This window comes from Netta rufina, assembly GCF_964035555.1.
Source record: "Netta rufina genome assembly, chromosome: 20".
In the NCBI taxonomy this organism is placed as follows: domain Eukaryota; kingdom Metazoa; phylum Chordata; class Aves; order Anseriformes; family Anatidae; genus Netta; species Netta rufina.
In genome coordinates, this window is record NC_140144.1 from 7976846 (window position 1) to 7992698 (window position 15853).

The 15853-nt window shown below is 55.3% G+C and overlaps 1 protein-coding gene across 6 annotated transcripts in view; it reads left to right on the plus strand.

The window, feature by feature from the left end:
- Window positions 1-14216: 14216 nt before the first annotated feature.
- The window catches only part of RAPGEF1 (Rap guanine nucleotide exchange factor 1), an 86895-nt gene continuing 85258 nt past the window's right edge, over window positions 14217-15853 (plus strand). For all 6 annotated transcript variants that reach the window (XM_084299274.1, XM_084299272.1, XM_084299275.1 and 3 more), the window contains exon 1: window positions 14217-14404. Coding sequence is in view for 5 of the 6 variants with exons in the window: in XM_084299272.1 (XP_084155398.1) it covers window positions 14380-14404 (25 nt within the window). In the remaining variant the exon portion in view is untranslated. The remainder of the gene's footprint in view (window positions 14405-15853) is intronic.

The following is a 15853-nucleotide window of genomic DNA, read 5'->3' on the forward strand; positions in this document are numbered from 1 at the left end:
TTTATTTTTTTTGGGTGTGACTGGAGCATCCTTTTGAATCCAAGTGCTGCTCTCTGGCCTGGTAATGAGTCAAAGCTCATTGGCAGCAGGGGTTTGGGGCACATGGGCCAGGTGGAGGGGGTGGGGATGCTGCACCCCCAGACCCCATCAGCATCTCCATCCCCTCCGCTTCCCCTGCTCAGTTTCGTGCCACCAGCGAGGTCCTGCAGGGCTGGTGCTGTGCCCTTGGGCATCCTCGCATCTACCCCAGCCGCTCCTGCTTCTCACCCAGCACCTCCCTGGCAGGAGACATCCCAAACCCTCTGCCATGGGTCACGTCACCACCAGGGTCACTGGGACGTGGCTCATCCTGCACCAGCAGAGCCACGGGCACCTTCAGCAGCTCCTTTTGGGAGCTTTCACGCCACGGCCACCCGCGCCGCTGCGTCGGCAGCGATGGTTGAGGCTCCGCGGCGCAGACGTGGAGGCGGCAGCGAAGCTCTCCTACGGTACGAGTTCCCCCCGTTAGTCATGCAGCTCTGGGATGTTTACATGCCTCTCTGATTTAGTTGAGGCAATTGCTTTTAAGGGCTGATTATTTATGGATCTATAGTACACAGTGCCAGCGGGAATAAATTTCCCCATCTAAATAAGTTATTTTCCCAGCACGACGCGCTCCCCTTGCAATAGATGCACCCACCCCTTCATTGCCCAGCACAGCACAGCAGCAGGCGCCTGTCAGCACAGTGCAGCTCATGGCACGGCATGGCACAGCATGGCACGGCACGGTATGGCACAGCACGGCGTGGTGCCTGCTCCTGCTGCTCCTCCAGCCTGGGCTTCCCACTCTCCTCCCTGCTGGCTCAGGTGCCTGCCACAAAACGGTGACTTTTGGGGGGTTTTCTTCTCCCATCTTCTCTAGCAGCTGTAAGCAGATGCACAAGAAACACTGGGAAAAGGGCAGGGGCTTTGATCCCCTCTGATATTTTCTATCTCAGCCCTATGATTGTATTTCAGTGTCGATTATTTTTGGCTCCGGGAATTTCCTAAGCTTGATTGAGCTTGGTTCGCCCATCTCTCTTTCAGCTTCTCACCCACTCTCCTCTTGCACCTACGTGAGGTTTTTTTTTTCCACCTCCATCACCCTCGGGCGAGGATTTCAGCAGCTCGGCTCACCCCTGCATGGGGAAAACCCCTGAGCAACCTCAAGTCCTTGCACCACAAAATCCTCTCCTCCTCATCCCCATGTGCCACACGAAGCCTCCCCTGCACCTCGGCAAGGCTGGGTGCTGGGCAAGGCCACGGGGTGGTACCAGAGGCAGTAAAGATTTGGATGTGTGTGGGGTCGAGGCACCGGCTGCTGTTCCTGGCAGGTCAGTTATTCCTAAGCGCCTTCCCCATCTACCTGTCAGCCCCAATATTGTTGTTAATTGCAGCACACATCCAGGTTCAGCTAATGCGATGTGAGTGCCCCGCTGGCCTGTCATTAGCAGCAGAGGCCAGGGCTGATGTGATTACGGGTCCTGATGTCCTCGCCCCCGGCCCTGCTGACCAAGGAGCCGGCGGGGGCAGGCTCCAGCCCCAGAAGTTTGGTGTCACCCGCGGAAGGATGCTGATTCCTGGTGCAAAGCCAGCACGGAGGCAGAAATTAGGTCCAGCAGGATGGCTGATAGCAGGTCAGTTCCTTGTGCTGCGATGCTGTAATGTTTTTGATCCCCAAATCATGCTGGATTTATGGCTGTGATGTCCCTAGACCTGGCAGGTAACACCCATGGATGGGACCGTCCCATTGCAGCCACGCTCTGTGGCAGTGGGTGCACCCCAGCATTTGGGGACACCCCTGGGCACCAATATCGGCCCCTGCTTGTGTCCATCCCATCCTTCTCCCCCCAGCACCGTTCTCCTGGGACTGGAGTGTCCCCAGTCCCGGCTGTGCCCCAGCACTGCTCTGGTTCCAGCCTGGAGCTGGCATCACCCCTCTATGGGCTGAGCTCTGCCTTATCTCTGTGCTCACCCCAGGTGCTGCTTTCCCACCAGCGCGCTCCCTTCATCAGTGAGAACTGTCTTTCCTTAACACTTATTAAGCCCTAATTTTCATCTTATTCATTACTATGGAGTCATTAAGCCGGCGAGGAATTAAATGAGGTGAAATGAAAAGAATTGAAAGAAGACTGGAGGGTCTGGGGGGGTTGGCTTTTATTTTTTATTTTTTAAAGACACCAGAAAATAATCTCCCTGGATTAAACGGGGGACCGCAGAAGGGCACATAAGACTTAACGAAGAGGCTCTAATTAAGAAGCAGCACCACGCGCCCCCGAGGCATGCTGTCTGCAGAGGTGGCCACGAGACCAGCCGGCCCCGTCGGTGAGCACACATGGTGTGAGCACCGCGGCTCCGAGAGCGAGTGAGGGGTGCCTGGTGGCAATGGTGAGGCCTCCAAACACAGCCTCTGCTTGTGGCAGCGCTCTTGGTGCTGGAGCTTTTTGGGGAGAGACACATCTCTGTGCTTCTGGGGTTTGTGGGGGGCTAAACACAGCAGGGTGGGTGCATTTAGGGCTGTTAACTGGTGTATTAGTGCATCAGTATGCATTAGTATAGTATATAGTGTACTTGTATTATTTTAGTTGATATTTATATTAATAAATGAGCATGTTTAGGGTGCGTATCGATAGATCCACACATGTAAAGCCATTGGGTTCACAAACAGCCATCAGCCTGTGAAGTCACCACGAGCTCTTTCCCCCGAGGGCAGCTTTCTGCCAGCCTCACGGAGCCTGCACATGGGGTTTTTGGGGCACTTTGGACTCAGAGGTGGCAGTGTCCGTCTGCCTGTCCCTGTCCCCGCTGTGCCTTTGCTCTCCCTCCCCTGCCAGCCCTGGGCACGGCATTGCTCTGGGACAGGCTGTCTCTGAAGCTGAACCAAGCATCCAGACCCCTTTTCGCCCCCATTTCCTGACCCTCCCAGTGCTGTAGCCACTGGGCAGAGCGGGGAAATCAGCTGCCGCCGGGGCAGCTTGCACCAGCGCGCCGCTTTTGTGTTCCTATTGTTTTTTCCTCAGACAGCATTAAAATACGGGCTACGCAGAGCAATGTCAAACCTGCCGAAGGAATCCCAACTCTCTGGTGACTTCATTAGCTCCGGCGCCTCCAGTCAGCAGAGGCACGGGGCTTGATGAGCGCGCCGCGGGTTTTCTGCTCTCACCCTCTCGCATGCACCAACCTCATTAGCGGGGAGCGTGGCACGCTCAGGAGCCCCATTTGGGTGCTGTCCCCACGCGTTTCGTCGTCCTTCCCGACTCACTGCCCTGCCACCTCCAGTGCCACCAGCACAGCACGCAGAGCCCTGCTGTGATTGCGGGGATTTGGGACCCAGCATCCCCTCCCCAGCACTGCAGAGGGGTCTCGGGGACACCAAGACATCTGGCCCCAAGGCAACAGGACAGTGTTTGCATCACGTCTCTCTCACTGGCCTGCACTGGTGGTACTGGTTGAGAGCCACCTCCATGCACAGGGAGATGTCTCCGTGAAGCCCCCCCAGCCTGGCGTTCCCGGGGCCCTCTCCTGCTTCTCGCCTGCCTCACGGGTGTGGGTTTGTTGCCTCCCCACCTCCCCCAGCCCTGCTTCACAGTCAGCATTCCCTATTTACATGGTGACCCCGCTGGTCTCCCATTCATTTTGATGCATTCAGGATCGTAAGAGGCTGTTATTTTATGATGGATTAACGATGCTGTATTTGCTTTTAGCCTGTTTTACGGTGCCCCAAGTGCCTCGGCTATAACTCTTCTGTTTACTTGTTTTATTATCCTAACAGGCTGCTCCTGGAGGTTTCTGCGAAGACACCCGCTGTCCCCACCACGAGCCCCTCCGGAGAGGCTGGGGCAGGGATCCCACCCCAGGAGAGGTTCAGGCTGTGGTGTGTGGGGTCCAGCTGGGTGCCCTGAGCACTGCAGGATGCTCTGCAGGCAGGGAGGAGGCAGCTGGGGATGTGTGTGGGGGGGAAATTGTGACTGCTTTTGTCTGGCATCCCTTTCGATGCGTCCTCCTGCCCGTGTGCAAGGAGCCAAGGGCTTAGGAGAGGAGGTGTGGAGCCGGCACCACTGCAGGAGGTCACATCCATCCCCTCTGTCCTCGCTGCTGGGGCTCTCCTCCAGCCTCCCGTGGGCACATGTGCTGCTGGACACCCCTTTGCTGCCCAGACAAGGTGTAGGTGAGGTTTGGCTGGAGGGCAAGCCCAGCTTCGTGGCTCTCCCACCTTCAGGGTGACCTTGGTGGCAGCCCTGGACCCGCTCCTCCACCACCTCCCTTCCACGGGCTGCTCCTCTCCATCCTCGCGTGGTCCCCAGGGGCTGGTGTAGTTGTGGTGAAGAACCTGAGCACTAATAACTCCCATTAGCACCTTTTGGCTGATGGACGTCAGCGCCGAGGGCCAGATTCAATTTCGGCTGCAAGCCCGACTGCTCATTTCCAGTTGCAAAGATCAACCGGGAGCTTCGGGGATTAGAGCGGTGGGTGGAGGGGGAAACGAGAAATGAAAGAGGAAGATAAACATAAAAGTCACACAAAACAAATAGCTGGCAGTAACTCCATTAAATCAGGCATTTTAAAAGGAAATATTAAAATATTAACTATGTAATTAAGTATTTATTAATTAAAAAGGAAGCCAGCCGCATTAAGCTGAGCACAGCCCTAATCATGCGCAAATTCTTGTTTAGCTCAGCTGCCCGTTCAGCAGAGCTGAGACCCAGACCTCGACCTGGCTCCCTGAGACCTTGGGACTGGGAAGCAGATTCCCAGTGAACGTAGAAGGGGAAAAATCCCCTTAACGGACCCATTTTTCCTGCCATTTGGGGTGTCCAGCAGCACACCATCCCTGCTCAGCGGTGGGGCAGCAAGAAGGGACAGGGCTGTCGGCTCCGGTGCTTGGCCTCACAGGCTTTGCTGGGGATGGTTCCTACTTATTTTGTGACATCTCCTGAAGGTCTTTCCCAACATGGATGATTCAATCATTGTATATTGCACCGGGGGATGATCAGATTAAATATTTGGAAGAAATTTTGTGGAGAGGGCGGTCAGACGTTGGAACGGGCTGCCCAGGGTGGTTGGTGGAGCCCCCATCCCTGAAGGTATTTAAGAACGGTGTGGACGTGGCACTAAGGGACGTGGCTTAGTGATGGCACTTGGTGATCCTGAAGGTCTTTTCCAGCCTGGGTGGTTCTGTGATCCAAGAGTGCTGGGGCCAGCGCCCTGCTGGTTTTGGCACCCTGATCCCCAGGAGGTGAATCTTTAAATCAGGGACTGCAATGTCTTAGAAAATGGCCCAGGGGAGAGCTCAGCACCCAAGCAAATGCCCAAAGGGAGACCTCAGCACCCAGCCAGCCACCTCTCAGGTGGGCTGCACCTTCTGGGTGATGGGATCCCATCCCAGCACCATTCCTGGCTGACGTTTGGCAGGAACCCCTCTCCCTGCTGGACATTCCCAGGTGTCCCGCGGCCACCCCGTCCCCACGTGAGGACCCGGTGCCACCAGCCCCGGAGCTGTCACTCATGCGGCGATGCCGGGGTCACATTGAGCCCTCCCGGCCCCGCAGCGGGCAGCGGGAGCTGTCTGCTGCCTCTGACAACTCATCCGTCACGGAGCAGGGCCAGCGGCTGCGAGATGCCGCGGAAGGGAGAGAATTAAAAGAGGGAGAGAGAAAGAGCAATCAATACATTATTTAACAGCGGGAATGCAAATGACAAAAAATTAATGAGGCCTCTCCCCCCCTCCCCGCCCCCTCCCCCAGCCCTCCTTTGCAGTGAGATTGCTGACAAATTCTCTGGAAAATATCAAAACAGCCGGAGGGTGTAACCTGCCAGAGTGATGCACCATTATCTATTATTGATGGAAACCTTGACAAGTTCCCTTTAAAAAAAAAGGAGAGAGAAAGGGAGGGAGAGAGGGAAAAAAAAATGCATCTAATCTTTGTTTTAAAGCTACAGTTGCTCGTTTTCTCTCCCCCGAGGGTGGACGAGCTGCAGAAGTCCTCCCGGCACGGCTCTGCCCAGCGATGCTCCCAGCCTGCGGACTGGGATTGATGGGGATGTGAGGCAGGGTGGTGGTTGTTCCCTCCTCCCTCAGCCCCACAAAGAGCCTTTTAAGCCTCATTTAAAGATGCAAGGGGGCTGAGCTGATGGAGATGGCACTCAGGATTGTGTTTGGGGAGAATTTGGAGCGCCTGGAGCCGGGGGAGCAGAGGATCAAAGGAAGCCCGCAGGAGAGGCTGGTCATGGGATAGGGGCTGAATTCCTTCTAGGAAAAGAGACTAGGGGAAAAAATAGCCAGCAAGTCCCCAAAGTCAGTCAGAACCACTGCTGAGTGCCAGAGAGGCAAGAGACCCCAGGAGCCAGCAAGCAGCAGCTATCGAGCATGCTGGCGAGCGACACACTGCAGGGATTAATACTTTATAAATGTCACTGGCCTCCTGACAGGCTCCTCTATAATCCTTTTCTTCAGCCTCTTACAGCAAAACCCTCCAAACAACCCGAGTCCCTCCTCCCACCTGTTCCACCGTCCCCATGCCAGCATCCCTGCGCCGCCTCGCCCTGAGTTGGTGGCCTGGCTCCCTTTTTACTCAGGTTCCTCTTTCCAGAGCTCGCCACCAGGAAAGCAGCGCCCTTCACCGTGCCTCAGTTTCTCAGGGCACACATGGAGACAGCTACAGGCACTCTCGGTGAGGGCCGGAGCTGAAGGGCACGACGCTGGTGCCAACTATTTTTATTCACTGCTGCTTTTTTTATGGCTCCTCAGGTGCCTTTCTCTCATCTCACGGCCGAGTCCCTCAAGGACGCCGAGGGATCTGTTCCAGGCAGGTGCTGAAATCCAGCCCCGACATCCCAACCCGCCGGCTGGGAGCTGCAGGAATTTCCCCCAGAGGTTTGTTTCCCTGCCTTGATGTCCCGTGTCCAGCAGAGCCCACCTCAGAAACCCCAACGAAGGTACAAGCTCCTGGGCAGGACAGCCTGTACCCCACTCAGCGGGTGCCAGTGTTGCTCTGATTTAAGTCCCAGCAGTGCAGGTCCTCCTGAAGCTATACGGCCTCGTGGCCACGAGTCCTGTGGCTCTGCCCGTTGGGGTTCCCTGTTCCCATTTTGGGAGGTGTTGTCCTCTCACCACGTTGACATCTCTCGTCTTGGTGCCACAAGGGCACAGCTGCTCCCCTCCCCACGCCAGCCGTTGCTTTGTATGCCTCTGCCGTGCCCTCCTTATCGTCACCTCCATCCCATCCCCTCTTAAACTAAATAGTCCTAAATCTTTTTAATCTCTTCTCATGGATTATTGATACTATTTGTTGCACTCCTTTGGATCTTTTCCATTCCTGCTGTAGCTGTGCTGAGGCAGGGTGATGAGAGCTGACTCCTGCTGAAGGTGAAGTTGACAGAGTCACAGAGTCACGGCGGCGTTTTCAGCTTTGCTGCCTCTCCCTCACTGCCAAATCCCGATGGCTTTGGGGAAGGGGCAGCTTCTGCTCGTTGTGTTGTGTCCCTGAACCTGTCAGCAGCGATCCCAAGCTCTTCCCTGTGAGCTTGCTGCGAGCTTAGACCCCATCCATGAGCAGCAGGAGCTCGGTTTTGTTCCCTGGGTGCTTGTGTTGGAGTTAGGTGATATCCACGGTCACGGTGGGGCTGGGTTTGGGCTGGTGTGGGTGCTGAGGCAGCATCCCCTGGGCAGGGGGTGGCAGGCAGCACACAGGCACCAGCTCAGCCAGGAGATGGCCAAATTCACACCCAGCTCATCTGGGGCCCTTGCAGATGGTGCCACCTGCCTGTTCGTCGTGCTTGTGGGGTGTCCCTGCTCTTCGTGCTCACCTGGGTGCTTCGTTAGTTAAATCAGTTAATTTTCTTGGTACAGGGAGGTCTGTGATGCCCTGATTTACCCCCTGGGTCTCCATTAGGGTAGGGTTTGGCTTGTGCCGCCTTTCCAGCCTGCTGGAAGGGCTGCTGAGAAGTTTATTTTCCTCCTGTCCCAGCTGCAAGGAGCTGAGCCTCGATGTCCACCCAAAGTGCTGCATCTGGTCCCATCTCCCCATGCAGGCTGAAGCACTGAGGACCAGAAGAAGAAAAAGATGAGAACAAAGACAGTAACACAACTGGAGAGGTGGGTGCTGAGATGCTCCAGATCCTGTAGGGGGGCTCCTTGACACACCTTGGGCAAGGAAAGCAGCTCTTCGTGGAGCTGAGGGTCACCCCCAGGCCAGCTGCAGGGGACAGAAAGCAGCCAGCACGGTCACTGGGGTGCTGCAAGCGCTGCATCCAGCCAGAGCATTGTTTTTGCTTGTCCACTCTCTGTCTGCTAAAGAAAGCTTTGTCTTTAAGTGGACTTAACAGAAAGTTTCTTTCTCTGCTTCTAACTTCATGCAAAAAAAAAAAATAAGAAGAAGAAGAGTATTCCAACATAAAGTCTCAGACAGAATCAGAGGTCAAGTTTAAAAAAAAATGAAAAGGAGGAGGGGAAATGACACTAAACAAACCCTTGGTGCTGGCTTGACGACAAAGAGAAGCGCTCTGGGCTGAGAAATAATGGTTTGAAGTTCGCATCATTATCAGGGCTACGTGCCCCACATTTGCAATGCTGTCTGAAATGTATGCAAGCTGGGATTTGTGGTGTCACTGCACCAGCGTGGGGGCTGGCCAGTCTCTGCTTTGGGGACAGGACAACCAAAATCGAGACTGGCTCGAGCCATTTCAGCTCACTATCCCGTGCACTGCTGTGAGGACCTCAGAGGGGCTGGGGGAGGCTCGTTGGATAAGCGTGGTGCTGGCTGCCCAGCGGCTGCTTTCTCGGAACTGCAGTCCAGAGGAGTCTGTGCCTTTCTCTTCTAGCTGTAGAGGTGACAGAGCCCTTTTACAAACGGGGAAACTGAGGCACGGGGCTGGCAGAGAGAGGGAGGCAGAAGCTGGGCTGTCACCTCCGATTACGTTTCTCTCTCAGTGACCTCTGCTTCCATAATGCGATTTTTATTATTTTACTTTGGAATATTGATTTTGATTTCCTTTTTTTTTGATTCGTTTTGGTTTCACTCTTTCCTGTAGGGAGGGATTTGGGTCACCTTCAGCTTCTGTAGCGGGAGGCAGGTCGGGTCACTTGTCTGAGGGAAATGGCCTGGCAGAAAAGCCAGGGTTTAGAGAGCGCTTGCGTATGGAGCAGTCATGAGCCCTAGGGCTGTGTTTGTGTCTGAGGCCCTGAATCAGGCCCCTCCATGCACTCCCTGGAGAGCTGCTGAGCCCCCTGAATCTCCATGAGTCCCCTGGGTCACCCAGCCACTTGTCTCCCCCTCCAGGAGCTCCTTCATGAGGCAAACATGAATCTTAGAGCAATGGAGCAGAGCTGGACGTGGAGTGCCCCATCTCCATGCACAGCAGCACCAGCGTTGTCATTTGGACCCATCGCTTCTCCAAACCAGCTCCTGGTTGAAAGGGTTTGCCATGGAGTCGTATCCAGCTTCCTTGTGTCCCTCCCTCTCCAGAAGCGCCCCGTAACGATGCTTCAGAAGGAAAAACTCAGTCCTGCCAGGCAGGGCCTAAGGTAAATTCCCCCCAGACCCAATGACTGCAAGACAAGGGCAGTGCTGCCACCCCAACCCTGTGGGAACAGCAGCAGTCGGTGGTCAGAGAAAATTCTTCATGTTTTCATTTCTCGTTTATTATTTTATTTCCCTTTAAATTTTATAGCTCCAGCTCCAGTGCCTGTCCATGGCCTCTGTGATGCGGAGTGGCAGCAGCTGATGTGCAAGCTGTGCTTACACACGGATGGGGACTGTGTGTGTCTCTGAGAAGATATACTCAGAGTTTGCAAGCGAAACAGCTGCAAGGACTGACTGAAAGCTGGGAGGGCTCTTTCCACCTTCCCCCTCCTCAGCAGCAGAAACTCCGGGGCCAGGCCACAACCCAGGACTGAGGTCTGGCTGCATCGGCTCTGCTTGGAGCTGCTGCTCTCTGGGGACAGCGGGGAGGACAGGCCACCCGCTCAGCAAAGCCAGCAGCCAGGATCCTGCCTTGCACAGCAAAGGCCTTCACTGAATTACCTGCCACCGCCTCAGTAACCCCTGAGAGGACGAGCTCTTGGTGGAAGGGCGGTCAGACATCGAACATGGAGTCAGTGCTGGCAGCAGCACCCCATAGGATCGGGCAGCGTGTTGGCCTTTCCCTTTGCTCTTACCCAATTTACCTGTGCTTCGTGGTGATTCACATGCTTACTTCCACCGGGAAGTACAAACCCCAGCAGAGGGCTAAGGTTAATCCAAAGAACCTTTATAGCCTCTCCCTTTCCCCCCTCACCTTCCTAATTACTTTAAATATACAAGAGGGCTGACAAAAATTTGTAATCTCCCTCTTTTTCGGTTTTTCTTTTTAAGGATCCTGGGGCATGGAGTTTTTCTCAGCCTTCCCCTGCGGTTCTGGTGGCTCATTCCTTTGGGAGATTTTTTTTTTTTTTTTTTTTTTCTTTCTTTTTTTGGAGGGGGGACAGGCAGGGACGAGCACACTGCCCCGGCCCCCGGTTCTGTGCTCCCAGGGGCTGCGCTGCCCATCCGCCGGCATCTGCCGCCCTCTAGAGCCCGCACCCAAACGGCATTTTTTTTTTTTTTTTTTTTATTTTTTTATTTTTCTAAAAAAAAGCCGGCGGGAAAAGCAAGTCCTGTGAGTGATGGGGCAGGATGGGGCACATCTGCCTGGGCCAGGAAGAAGTCCCAGCGGGTGCAGGATGAGATCCACAAGCTCCCAGCTGGGGAACCCACTCCTCGCCCAGCCCTGGCCACCAGCTTTCCACGCAGCAGCTCGTGTCTTGCTCCAGTGCATCAGGCTCTGGGGTCATCCTGCAGCCAGGACCAGCGGCCAGGTAGTAGCCATTGAACTGAAAAAAAAATGCAGAATGCTGAGGGTGAAACTGGGGATGCACTCTAAATCAAGGTCTTTTTGCTTGTGTCAAGTTTGATGCAGCCCACAGCACACATGTGCCTTTCCAGGGGCTGTCACAGATGCTCTGTCCTTGCCTGCTTCTCGGCTTTGGCTCCTGGATCTGTCTCCTTCTGCAGTGCTCCTCTGAGCCTCTTACCCATCCCATCCATCTCTCCTTCCCTGAGCAATTCCTCTCCTCCCCATCTCCCCACACTTTATTCTGCTGCCACAGACCTCAGAAGAATTGTGTTAACAGGCACTGAGAATCTTGTCCTTGTGCTTCAGTTTGCTTCCTCTAAAATATCTTCACCTCTTTCAAGTAGCAACACTGCTCACCCTGCGGAATGCGTTTGCGTGGCAGGAGCAATATCGGGTCACAGTGGTGTGTCTGTCACTTGGGGTTCATCACGTATATTGAATAAGGCCTTTACAGGGAGCTGCTCATGTCTCACCCAAATCATTTAGCAAGGCCAGCGCTGGTCCAGAAGCACCGTGCAAGACAGCTGTTGGATGAACTGCTTTTCTCTGCGCATTCCCAGTTATTCCTGCTACTGAGGCCCATTTAGCAGGGTTTGGGGGTGACCAGCTGCTATCTCCTGGCATTTCTGAGGGAAAGACCCTGCATCAGCCCAACCCTAACCCTGCAAATGGAGAGGAGCAGACCCAGGTGAGGGATTGGGGCGGGAGGAAGCAGCTCGGGAGAAGGGAATGGCACTAGAGGGCAGGAGTGCTCTTCTCTAATTGCAGCAATGGTGTTGGCACTTCTTGCTCAACTTCCCCTGCTCAGTGGGTCAGCTGCAAAGTTCAGGGCCTCCCGTGACCCTGTGGGGTGCAGTCTGCCTGCGGGCCAGGGCAGAAGCAGAATGACTCGGAGAGGTTTGGGCTCCGAGGCCAACTGCCTGCCCGAGTGCCACTGGCACTTCTGCTGCCGGGTAGTTTCCCTCAGCAAAGAAAAGTCACAGAAAGGAGACTGAGGTTGGTAGCTCCCCTTGCGTGCCTCATGCTGCTGGGTGAGTATCAGTAGTGGTACCAAGGCCTGATACCTTCTGCCTGATGTGGCAGTGGCGCCTGAAAAATTGGTTCTTTGCAGGACACCTCAGTGTTGCTTTCTCTTAAAGGCGACCAGAAGCCATCATCCCCTTTCCTCTCTCCTGAGCCTTCATCAAGAAACATCCTCACAGGAGCTTGCACCACTCTGTACCGCTGTGAAAAGCCTCGCCTCCCCTCCCAGCCCTCCTCCCGCCACCCCAGCCCAGCTCTGCCCACACCAGCACATTCACACCCACACAGTCAAATCCAGGGTGTTTTTCCCCAGCCTGCTCACTGGGATATTTAGAAGCATTGGGTTCTCCCAGCATTGCAAGTTGCATCTTAATGCAGAAGGCAAGGGAAGCTTCAGCTTCCCCCACCGGCAATACAACACAGGAGGAGCGGGGCTTTTTATATCAGTGGCTATGAAAAGCCCTTCCAATTCAGTAGCTGTTCTGTTTGTATCACACGTTATCGCACACGTTCGCCTTCTTCCTTGCACAAGTCTGACAACAGAGCATGTAAGAATAGCAGCTTCTTACTTCATCTGGCTGCTTCCTGTGTGTGCTCGCGCTCGACTCTGCTCACATTAGCATCACCTGCCACGGCTCCTACTTTCTTTCACTGGCACAAGCGAGTCAAAACAGCTCAGTACAGCCACGCCAGCCGCCTCTTACACCCGTGTAAGTGAGAGAAGAATCTGTCCTTAATCTATTTTTCTTCAAGTTTGTTTAAAAAAAAAAAAAAAAAAAAAAAAGGCGCAGTCAGGAACTCTCTGCTCAGGAATGGAGTTTTGTTGGAGCAGGCACAAGTCTCAGAAAAATTAATGGGTGAAGAATGCGCGCTCTCCTTCCCAGAGGTGTTCTCCTATAGCCTGTGCCAGCCCCACGTGTGTGAGGTGTTTAAAAAAAGCTGATGAAGTCACTTCAAACATCATGTGTAAAGCTTACGAAAATACCAGCCTCGTGAATGATTATTTTGATAGAGGGGGAAGTAAACAGCCTCTGCTGCCTCAACAAGCGCCGGAGATTTATTGGCCTGTAGCACAGCACACCACCTGCAAGTCAAGGTACTGCTGTGATGTTTATCCCTAATTAAGTCATAGAAACGAGTTCATTTTCAAATAGGCCCATAATCCTTTTATTGTGGCCTAGGGCCATCGCCACCAACTGCTGTCGTTTTCCACTAGGCAGAACCCACTTCTCTCCTGCACGTCGCCACGCTCGTGTCCTGCCACCAAGAGCTCTCAGTGCTTCCTGAGCACAATTTGCAGCCAGCACAGATGTGAGGACAGCAAACACGGAGCTATGGGGTTTATAGAAGCCAAGAGCTGGAGCGTGTTGCTGTCTACAGCCTCTGTGGGGCTGCTGATGGTGGTGATGAGTGCCCCTGGGTTTGTTCGCAGCGAGCTGCGTGTGTAGAAGTCAAGGTGTCCATGTGATGCCACGAGGATGCTGAGCACTGCTGTCCAACTGGCTAAAAACTAGGGTGAGGTTTGTGCAAATCCCACCCTCGCTCCTTGTTCATTAACTTCACTGCCAGCACCTCTAAAAGCAAGATTCTACCCCAATTTGTGAAAAAGGCAGAGCGTTTGGTAGGCCCGCTGAGCTTTTGAAGGAGGACTTCAGGATTAGGTTGGACGTGGTGCTTAGGAACATGGTGCTTAGGGACGTGGTTTAGTGGCTGACATTGCTAGTCGGGTGATGGTTGGATTAGGTATTGTGGTGGCTTTTTCCAATCCTAATGACTTTATGATTCTGCGATTGTGGTACGATTCTAAGATTGTGTTCAAGACGAAGCTCCCTGAGAGCCCCAGAACCCTGAGGCACATCTCCACACTCCACCATCCCCCGGTGCCCCCACAGCACTCCTCAGAGCCCCGCACCTCCCCGGCCCCACTGACACCCCAAGAAGACCCCTCGGAGCCCCCCCACACCCAAGAAGACCCCTCGGGGTCCCCCCACACCCACCTCCCCCAACCCCCAGCACCCCGACGCTCCCTCCCAGTGCAGCCCAGCCCCTGAGGGGCCCTCCCCGAGGCGCCTCCCGCCAGGCCGGGCCCGGCCCCGCCCGGTGCCGGCGCTTCCCCGGCGGTGCCGGCAGGCGGAGCTGCGGCCCGGCCCGGCCCGGCTCGGCCCCGGCGCGTGTGTGTGCGTGTGCGGCGGGAGCCCCCGGGCCGCCTCTTCCCCTCAGCGGCCCGGCGGAGCTGGGCTTAACGGGGAAGAGGGTGGGTGGTGGGGTGGGGGGGGGGTATAGGCAGGCAGGCTGGGCGGTGCGGGCGGGCAGCGCTGCCCTGCTCCGCCGCCGCAGCAGCAGCAGCGCCTCTCTCCCGGATCGCAGCCGGCAGCAAGCAGAAGGAGAAGGAGGAGGAGGAGAAGGAGGAGGAGGAGGTGGCTCCTCCTGCACGGCCGGGCCTGAGCGCCGGAGCCCGGCTGCGACATGTCCGGCAAGCTGGAGAAAGCAGGTGAGGCGGCCGGGGAGGCTCCCGGGGGGGAGCCCGGCGGGGAGGCGGCGCTCGCCGGCCTCCCCTCACGGTGCGGCCCGGAGGAGCCGCTCGCTAAGGGCCTGGCGAGGCCCGGCTCGGCCCGAAGGGGGGGGAAGCGGGCAGGGCCCGGCACCCTGCGGCTCCCCGGGCCGCCCCGAGGCTCCTGTCACGGCGGCCGGGGCCGGGGGAGCGGCGGGGATGCTCTGCCCCCGCTGCCGCCCTCAGCCCCCCGCCGCGCTGCCCGGCTCGCACGCTGGTTTTTGTCAGGCTTTGTGTCTTCTTCTGGTCCGTTTTTGTCCGTTTTGTTTCCCTTTTCCCTTTGTGTTTCTGTCCTCTTTATTATTTTATTTATTTTTTTTTTCTCCTCCTTCTTCTTTCTTCCCCTACCGTCCTTTCAATGTAGCAAAGCATCAGCAAAGCCGGGGCGCTGCAACGCTTTGGGGCCTACCCGCAGCGATTCATCGCAACTTCTCCAACTTTTCCTCTTCTGGGGGTTTGTGCGAGATCAGAAAAGGACGAGTCCGTGGGCAGAGGGCAGAGGGAACTTGCTCATTTTTTCCTCTTTTCTTGCAAGGCTCTCCCCTCAGCCTGGGGCGCTTGCCTTCCAGCGGGGGCCGGGGGAGGCTGCTGAGCTCTCTCCTGCTGGCCCAGGGAGCGCTGAGCCCGGCCGTGTCGTCCCGCTGTGCTTCTGGAGTCGTGTCTGGTTCTCAGCTGGCACTTGGGGTGGCTGAAAGCCCCTGTTTCTTCCGTGTAGCGGGAGCAGTACGCTTAAAGATTCAATTAACGTTTCGCAAAGCAAGCGCTGAGGTTATTTAGTCTAATTACGTTGCATTTAATTAGCGGAGAAAAAAAAAAAAAAAACAATGCTGTTTTGTATTTATTTTTTTTTTTATCGTAAGGAGCAGCTAGACACTTTCCTACTGGGGACCGCGCGGTAGCAGCGTGAGTCAGGATGTGTGAAGTACAGCATTCAGGCTTCCCAGGACAGCAGCCGCTGATTTAGGAAGATTCCTATTTCAAAGGAGTAGAGTTGGGAGCAGCCCTTCTCTGGTTTTGATCATTCGATCCCGGTTTGTTCTGGCTTCCGTGCTGCGCTCTACGAGAATACGTTCTCTTGTGCTACAGTTCTGGAGCAGCCTCAAGGGATGAGCAGACTGGCTGCCTGGCAGCCGGCTTTGAAGCGCAGCACATAGGCACGTTTCCAGCCCTCAGCACTAAGTCTCTGTCTCACAAGTGTGCATCGCATCACGGGACAAATGTTATTCCAGAAATATCACAGGTTAATCCGATGCACCAGCCCTGACACAGTATCACAATGTCATGCTTTGCTTTGGGGTTCTGGCTCTCTCTTTCCGATGCTTACTGGTATATCGCTGCCACTTTTTCTCCTGGAAGCAGGTAACTGCTTAAGGAAGGGGCTAGCGGCCT